The sequence below is a fragment of the Colobus angolensis genome, unplaced genomic scaffold (assembly GCF_000951035.1).
Source record: "Colobus angolensis palliatus isolate OR3802 unplaced genomic scaffold, Cang.pa_1.0 Scaffold12, whole genome shotgun sequence".
Lineage (NCBI taxonomy): Eukaryota > Metazoa > Chordata > Mammalia > Primates > Cercopithecidae > Colobus > Colobus angolensis.
The window spans coordinates 13,876,460-13,885,375 of NW_012113141.1; the positions used below are offsets into that span (position 1 = coordinate 13,876,460).

An 8,916-nucleotide genomic window follows, 5' to 3' on the forward strand; every position below is an offset into this window, starting at 1 on the left:
CCTGTTACTGGTCTATTCAGAGATTCAACTACTTCCTGGTTTAGTCTTGGGAGGGTGTATGTGTCCAGGAGATAATCCATTTCTTCTAGGTTTTTCTAGTTCATTTGCATAGAGGTGTTTATAGTATTCTCTAATGGTTGTTTGTGTTTCTGTGGGATCAGTGGTGATACCCCCTTTATCATTTTTTATTGCATCTATTTGATTCTTTTCTCTTTTCTTCTTTATTAGTCCTGCTAGTGGTCTATCAATTTTGTTGATCTTTTCAAAAAACCAGCTCCTGGATTCATTGATTTTTTGAAGGGTTTTTTGTGTCTCTATCTCCTTCAGTTCTGCTCTGATCTTAGTTATTTCTTGCCTTCTGCTAGCTTTTGAATTTGTTTGCTCTTGCTTCTCTAGTTCTTTTAGTTGTGATGTTAGGGTGTTGGTTTTAGATCTTTTCTGCTTTCTCTTGTGGGCATTTAGTGCTATAAATTTCCCTCTACACACTGCTTTAAATGTGTCCCAGAGATTCTGGTATGTTGTGTCTTTGTTCTCATTGGTTTCAGAGAACATCTTTATTGCTTCCTTCTTTTCATTATTTGCCCAGTAGTCATTCAGGAGCAGGTTGTTCAGTTTCCATGTAGTTGTGCAGTTTTGAGTGAGTTTCTTAGTCTTGAGTTCTAATTTGCACTGTGGTCTGAGAGACAGTTTGTTGTGATTTCTGTTCTTTTATGTTTGCTGATGAGTGCTTTACTTCCAACTATGTGGTCAATTTTGGAATAAGTGCGATGTGCTGCTGAGAAGAATGTATATTCTGTTGATTTGGGATGGAGAGTTATGTAGATGTCTGTTAGGTCTGCTTGGTGCAGAGCTGAGTTCAAGTCCTGGATACCCTTGTTAACCTTCTGTCTCGTTGATCTGTCTAATGTTACAGTGGGGTGTTAAAGTCTCCCATTATTATTGTGTGGGAGCCTAAATTCTTTGTAGATCTCTAAGGACTTGCCTTATGAATCTGCATGCTCCCATATTGGGTGCATATATATTTAGGATAGTTAGCTCTTCTTGTTGAATTGATCCCTTTACTATTATGTAATGGCCTTCTTTGTCTCTTTTGATCTTTGTTGGTTTAAAGTCTGTCTTATCAGAGACTAGGATTGCAACCCCTGCTTTTTTTTTGCTTTCCATTTGCTTGGTAGATCTGCCTCCATCCCTTTATTTTGAGACTATGTGTGTCTCTGCACATGAGATGGGTCTCCTGAATACAGCACGTGGATGGGTCTTGACTCTTTATCCAATTTGCCAGTCTGTGTCTTTTAATTGGGGCATTTAGCCCATTTACATTTAAGATTAATACTGTTATGTTTGAATTTGATCCTGTCATTATGATGTTTGCTGGTTATTTTGCTCGTTAGTTGATGAGTTTCTTCCTAGCATTGATGGTCTTTACAATTTGGCATGTTTTTGCATTGAGTGGTACCGGTTGTTCCTTTCCATGTTTAGTGCTTCCTTCAGGAGCTCTTGTAGGGCAGGCCTGGTGGTGACAAAATCTCTCAGCATTTGCTTGTCTGTAAAGGAGTTTATTTCTCCTTCACTTATGAAACTTAGTTTGTCTGGATATGAGATTCTGGGTTGAAAATTCTTTTCTTTAAGAATGTTGAATATTGGTCATCACTCTCTCCTGGCTTGTAGAGTTCCTGCTGAGAGATCCGCTATTAGTCTGATGGGCTTCCCTTTGTGGGTAACCTGACCTTTCTCTCTGGCTGCCCTTAACATTTTTTCCTTCATTTCAGCCTTGGTGAATCTGACAATTATGTGTCTTGGGGTTGCTCTTCATGAGGAGTGTCTTTGTGGTATCCTCTGTATTTCCTGAATTTGAATGTTGGCCTGCCTTGCTAGGTTGGGGAAGTTCTCCTGGGTAATATTCTGCAGAGTGTTTTCCAACTTGGTTCCATTCTCCTCGTCACTTTCAGGTACACCAATCAAACATAGATTTGGTCTTCTCATATAGTACCATATTTCTTGGAGGCTCTGTTTCTTTTTACTCTTTTTTTCTCTAAACTTCTCTTCTCACTTTATTTCATTAATTTGATCTTCAATCACTGATACGCTTTCTTCCACTTGATCAAACTGGCTATTGAAAGCTTGCACATGTGTCACATAGTTCTCCTGCTATGGGTCTCAGCTCCATCAGGTCATTTAAGGTTTTCTCTACACTATTTATTCTACTTAGCCATTCGTCTAATCTTGTTTCAAGGTTTTTTGCTTCCTTGCGATGGGTTCAAACATCCACCTTTAGCTTGGAGAATTTTGTTATTACCGACCTTCTGAAGCCTACTTCTGTCAGATCGTCAAAATCATTGTCTGTCCAGCTTTGTTCTGTTGCTGGTAAGGGGCTGCAGTCCTTTGGAGGAGAAGAAGTGCTCTGGTTTTTAGAATTTTCAGCTTTTCTGCTCTGGTTTCTCCCCATCTTTGTGGTTTTATCCACCTTTGGTGTTTGATATTGGTGGCCTACAGATGGGGTTTTGGTGTGGATGTCCTTTTTGTTGATGTTGATGCTATTCCTTTCTGTTTGTTAGTTTTTCTTCTGACAGTCGGGTCCCTCAGTTGCAGGTCTGTTGGAGTTTGCTGGAGGTCCACTCCAGACCCTGTTTACCTAAATATCACCAGCGGAGGCTGCAGCACAGCAAATATTGCAGAACAGCAAATATTGCAGAACAGTAAATATTGCTGTATGATCCTTCCTCTGGAAGCCTCATCCCAGAGGGGCACCCGCCTGTATGAGGTGTCAGTCGGCCCCTACCGGGGGGTGTCTTCCAGTTAGGCTACACGGGGGTCAGGGATCCACTTGAGGAGGCAGTCTGTCCATTCTCAGAGCTCAAACACCATGCTGGGAGAACCACTGCTCTCTTCAGAGCTGTCAGACAGGGACGTTTAAGTCTGCAGAAGTTTCTGCTGCCTTTTGTTCAGCTATGCCCTGCCCGCAGAGGTGGACTCTACAGAGGCAGCAGGCCTTGCTGAGCTGCAGGGGGCTCTGCCCAGCTCCAGCTTTCCCATCCGCTTTGTTTACCTACTCAAGCCTCAGCAGTGGCAGATGCCTGAGGGAGGCATCTTAGCCCCATTCCACAGATTAGGAAACCAGGGCTAAGTTTTCATGGTTAGGACCAGGAGTTGAGCCTCAGACTGTTTGGCTCTAAAGAATGTACTTTTTCCACTAAACCACATTGTGTGCTTTTCCTGTATAATAGGAGCTGCTTTAGCAATGATGAGCTCCTTGTCCCTGGAAGTGTTTCAAGCAAAGGATAACTGCCCCTCACTCAGGACAGGTTCCAGAGAAAGGCTAAACCAGAGATGTCTGAAGATCTTTATTCTCTTCCAAATCAAAACCTTTGAGACTCACAATTTCATTTCTAACAGTAAGGAGAAATATCATTTATGCCAATGTGGAGATCTGGTGGCCAACATCTACAAATTAAAATTTTAATTATACAATTAATTCATGATTACATTCTAAGAAAAATCAAGCACAATACAAAGTGAAAGCCTCATTCATTTCAAATCTCTATCTCTGTCCTCCACTTTACCAGTTTGCCATGTATCTTATCTAAATATCTCCTGAGCAGTAACATAAAAACTTATGTACATAAGGAAATATATAGTTTTGTTATTTTTCACATAAGTTGTGTAGTCTTTTTTGAGACAAGGTCTTACTCTGTTGCTTAGGCTGGAGTGCAGTGGTGTGATCATAGCTCACTGTAACCCCAATATCCTGGGCTCAAGTGATCCTCCCACCTCAGCTTCCTTAGTAGCTGGGACTACAGGCATGCACCACCACACCCAGCCCGAGTTGCATATTTCCTTACATATAAATGAGTGACTTGATTTTTAAACATGCGTACTAAATAATTGAATGCAGTTTTAAAAAGCATGGTCCCTAAAATGAGGCTGCTGAGTTTTAAATTCTAACTTATGTGTTTGACTTTGGACGACTATTTAGCTTTTTCACCTTAGTTTCCATCTTAGTAAAGTGGGTTTAATAGTAGCACTCAACTCTTCAGGTCACTGTAAGGTGTTAATGAAATATCACTGTGTGAAGTGCTGAAACAATATATCTGACACTTGTAATTTCAGGACATGCTGACTGTCATTCAAATATTTCTATGAGCTCTTCCTATGTTAATCCGTATACCAAACCTTGTAAATGCTGTGTGGTATTCCATGGTATGGATGCATATTACAGTTTAATTACCCATTCTCCTTTTGATGGCCACTCTTATCTGGCTTCCGATTTTTTATGATCTTGAACAGTGCCGCAGAGACTTCCCTGTGTGTGTCACTATGGATACATGTGCAGTATTTCTCTAGGATGGGTCCTGGAACTGGAATTGCTGGAGAGAAGAGTATGCACATTTTAATTAGGAAAGATCTGCCAGATTGCCCTCCAAAAGTGTGGCGCCAGTTCAGTCTCCTGCCAAAACTATGTGAGGCTGTTTCCCTGCACTGCTGCCAACACTGGGGCCTATCAATCATTTCATTTTTCTCCATCAGATGGGCAGACACTGAATCTACTGTGGTTTAGTTTGCATTTGTCTGATTACCACTGATGCTGAGGATCTTTTCACACGTTTCATGGCCACTTGGATTTCTTCTGTGAGTCGTCCTTTCATATCCTTTGTCCATTTTTCTATTAGGATATCTCTTTCTTTTTGATGTGACATTTCTCTCAGCTGCTGAATTGCTCTTTAGTTATGAGCATTCTGCTATTCAGTTCTTCTGAAATTTTTTCCTTTTAATTTAAATGGTCATGCTTTTGGTTTCCAGGTTCTTTAATTGGTTCTTTTTTTTTTTTTTTTAATACCCATTCTCGTTTCATGGATGACTTATTTCTTATTCCGCCAAGGAGAGATTAATGTACATCTCTTAAAGCCTCTTCTGTTTGCTTTATAGACTTGATATTTTCCTGGAAATCATTTCTATTGTTGAGTTCAGCATCTTTCTTTTATGGTTATAATTTTGCTTAAATGCCTGTAAATTTTAGGCTATGAAGCAATATTCCAACTTTGAATTTTCTGTCTATCATGAGTGAATATAGTTTTGTTTTCCAAATCCAGTGTCTTCATGCTGTAGGGGTTGGAGCTGACTGTGAGTGGCTCATCTTTTGGGCATGGGACTGTCTGAACTTTTTGGGTCTCTTGGGGCTTCCAAGGAACTGTGTGCATTTCCTCATTCCCCAACGTGCTTGAGGCAAACACCTACTGGAGTCCCTCGACCCTTCCTCAACTTGCTGTAACTGGTGTCCCACATTGACTCCTCTGACAAGCCCCTCCTGCATATCTTTTGTTTTTCAAGGATTCTTCAATATGTTTCACTTTGTCAGTGGCATTCCTTTTTATTTTCCAGTACGTTTTATGAATTCATTTCTTTTTAAAGGCAGATTTTTTTAATGTCATTTCTAGCAATCTGAATGAGGGGAGACAGATGCATACTCTTAGTTTCTCTGTCTTGAACCACTCTCTCTCTCTCATAGATGTGTATTTCCCTGTCTTGATGATAAATGGATTTTCCTTTTTTTCTCTTTTAGGAGGAAATTATCACTGTTTCAGGAGGAGAGTTACTTCAGGAACCCTGCGGACAGAGGGACAGCCCACCAGACTACCATCCATTGTTTGAATAATATTTTTTTCCTTATCAGTTGGATTCCTTTGGGCATCCTGTTTTGAACTGAGCTTAAGAACTTCTCAACTCAAATTCTATGGCCTTCTGGAAGATCCACCACTATCCAGAGGAAAAAGTAGATTAATATGTCTCAAGGGATATGACATCTATGGCATAGGGCTACTGGTCTGATCCCAGTGATCAGGACAGAAATTGCTAATAGCTCATGCAACTCTTTCATGAAGAGCTTAGCTATATGACCTTAGACAAAGCCTGTTTGTCATGGCTTCCAGAAACTGAGCTTTTACAGTGCGTGGACCATGTTTTAATAATCCAAAATAATTCCAGTGCCGAACCCTAAATTTAACATATGGTAGACATTCAGTAAATGTTTGTTAATGAATGCACATCTTCTAAAAGTTTTCCAACACAAATTAGCAGTGGTTTCTCGTAAATTATTTCCTACTTGCCACTCTATAAAATCATGGCAATAATGGAAGATTATGAAGGATTTCTATGGAGGACATAAATGCTGCATCTTTCATAATCTCCATTATTACCCTTATTGATGTTATCATTGGAATTATCTAAGGCAAGCCCCAGTTTCCAGGGCAGCTGATTGACACTGTCCTGCCTTCCTTATTTAACCTCTTCTTTTGTCATTCTCTTCTATCTTTGAATCACATCTTGGCCCTGCTTTTACAATGGTTTTATGTAATCCTACAAATGTCTTCAAGACCTGGGGTGAGTTATAAATGCAAGAATGATTTTGAGAAATCTGATGTGGCTCTGCTGTCTGGGATGTGGCCCTCTTTATGCAGGTAACTCCAGTGATTAGCTCTGTCCTCATTGTCCTTTTAATTCCCTTGTCAACTTAATCTCAGTATGTTCCTTATATTAACAAGAAGACTCACCCAATAACTCCTCAATAACTCTCAGTGATGGTGTCTATTGGTGCATACTTGTGTTCCACAGTTATGGCCATATACACAGAGGTAGTATATGATGAAGAGAAGATTACAGTCTTTACAGTCAAGAAAACTTGGGTTCAGATCCTCACCCTGGAACTTACTAGCATTATAATGCTTGCAGCATTGTGTTTGGTGAGAGGGAAATAATGAAGGGACTCTAGGGATGTTAGGGAACAATTTACTTTACTTGGTGGCTGTATCAAACATCTCCTATGCCCCTCTTCTTCTCTTGCCTCACCTGTTCCTTAGATTCTTGGTCACTTCTCTACCACAAGCCACCAGCACTGTAACCAGTTTTGCATGGGTTCTGCTCTTCCTCCCTATGTTCATCAGTGTCATGTGAGCATAAGCCAGTGGTAGCTTGCCACATGTCCCGTCTCCCGTTCCTGCAGAGGCATAAGACAGAAGAGATGGGAAGTGAATGCCCCACATGGTGAATCTGGGATGAATGGGAGTCACAGGCTGGTAGATCGCTTTTTCCCCTTTCTTCCTCCTGTAGTAACTATTCTGAGAGGCATCTGTTTGAATGGTCTTTTAGAAGATAGTCCTGCAAGATCGGGCAACCAGTCACGATGAAACCATGTGGTGGCTGGATCAGTATGACACCCCCCTGCTCCTGTTTGTTCCTTCTTCTCTGCCTTGCCTTGCTGTCTCCTGTTGCTCTGGGATTACACTTCTGAATGAAGTAGCAGCTTGTAAGCTTTTGCCACAGGCTCTACCTTTTGGGGAATCCAGGATAAGAACCCATCACAGAGAAGTGTTCAATAATACCAATTTTGCAACTCAGCTCTGTGGCTTTCCCAGGTCTGCCTGTCTCACTGCATGCATAAAGTGAAATGATGGAAGGAACCTCCTTTCTGAACTCTAACATGCCTTAATTGATTATCATTAAAATTGCCTTATTTCCATGGACTCAGAGGAATGATGTTTTAGTTTTGGCTCTCTGATTTACCAACTATGTGACTTTGTCCAAATCATTTAACTTCAGTAAACCTCAGTATGACTGAAAAGGGAATTTTCTGTATGGCCGTCACTAGGTTTTTTTGCAGGTCAGTTAAATGATAAACATGAACGCTCTGTCCAAATGAAAAAGGTATTTCTAACAACAACCACAATAACAACAACAATTTAGTGCTTAGCCATGATGTGTCGGGGGATATGATGTGATGATTTTCAAGGTGTTGGAAGAAACTTTTGTTCCAAGAACTAACAGCAGCTTTGAAAGCAGACCAAGATGGGTTGAGGCCCTGAATCCCTGGGCTGTTGTTCCTGTCACCCCTAATTAATATGTGAGAGACAACAGCTGGGTTTTCCATCCCTAACACATTTATTTCATTTTATTTGGGGCCTGCAATTTCTGCATGTCTCATATATTTTAGGTTTTACCTTTTTACCTGGCTTTAAAATAAATCCCTTATAAGTTGTCCTGCAAATGAAATTACTGTCTGGAAAACTGCAATTTCATCTTGAGAGTTTTATTATGCTAATAAATGTCAGGATTCTCAAATAAAGGAATTGCCTTTTTTTTTCCCCTGAGCCCTACAAATTTAATAAAAAACAGTTGGTCAGCTCCAAGACTCAGCAAAGGAAAAATTTACAATCTATAACTAGAAAGAGAAGTTGTAAAAAAACACTAAGGGACTTAATGAAATATAAATTTCAAGGAATGAAAGGGTAACTTGGGGTACAGATTTGGGGAGATCCTTGTGTGGCAGAAGTATTTTTAGGGACCATCTAAGGGGCATGAAGTGAGAGGTTATGGAGAGTGTTCCCCGAGAGGGGGACATGGGCTTGAAGACCTGGGAGCCTGGGGCATTTGTCCCCCTTTTGTCCCTTTGATCATTATTCTCAGGACTAAATTGTGATCCTAGAAGAATTTCTGTATTTTTTGGACTACAGTTTCTTCTGTCAAATTAGGTCAACATTGCCTGTTTCAGAGGGTGGCTGTGAAAATAACAGAAGATTTTGTTATGGTAATGACAAATACTGTTTTAAGCCATGTGTGTGCGTGTGTGTGTGCGTGCGTGTGCACGCATGTGTGAATTCTCACAGCCATGCTTAAGGGAGGAAATGCTGTCATCTTTATCTTGTACATGGGGAAACTGAGGCACAGAGAGGTTCAGAACATTCCCAAGGTAAGGTCACTTCCTTGGGAAGCACAGGGATTGACTGCAGTCATGTATCAACCTGAGTGGACCTTAAACTGCGTAAACAAACACATGATGGTTGTTGAAAATGTAGGTTCTCCTTCAGCGGATCTGGGATTGGGCATGAGGTTCTGTATTTCTGACAAGCTCCTGGGTGTTGCTGATGC

General features: G+C 40.7%; 1 protein-coding gene across 2 annotated transcripts in view; it reads left to right on the forward strand.

Moving 5' to 3' along the window:
- Window positions 1-8,110, forward strand: part of SH2D4B (SH2 domain containing 4B) — a 118,135-nt gene extending 110,025 nt beyond the window's left edge. The window contains exon 7 of one of the 2 annotated variants that reach the window (XM_011929318.1): window positions 5,558-8,110. In XM_011929318.1, coding sequence (XP_011784708.1) covers window positions 5,558-5,646 — 89 coding nt within the window. In that variant the 3' untranslated portion in view covers window positions 5,647-8,110. The remainder of the gene's footprint in view (window positions 1-5,557) is intronic. The other variant, XM_011929309.1, reaches the window with a different exon arrangement.
- Window positions 8,111-8,916: the final 806 nt, after the last annotated feature.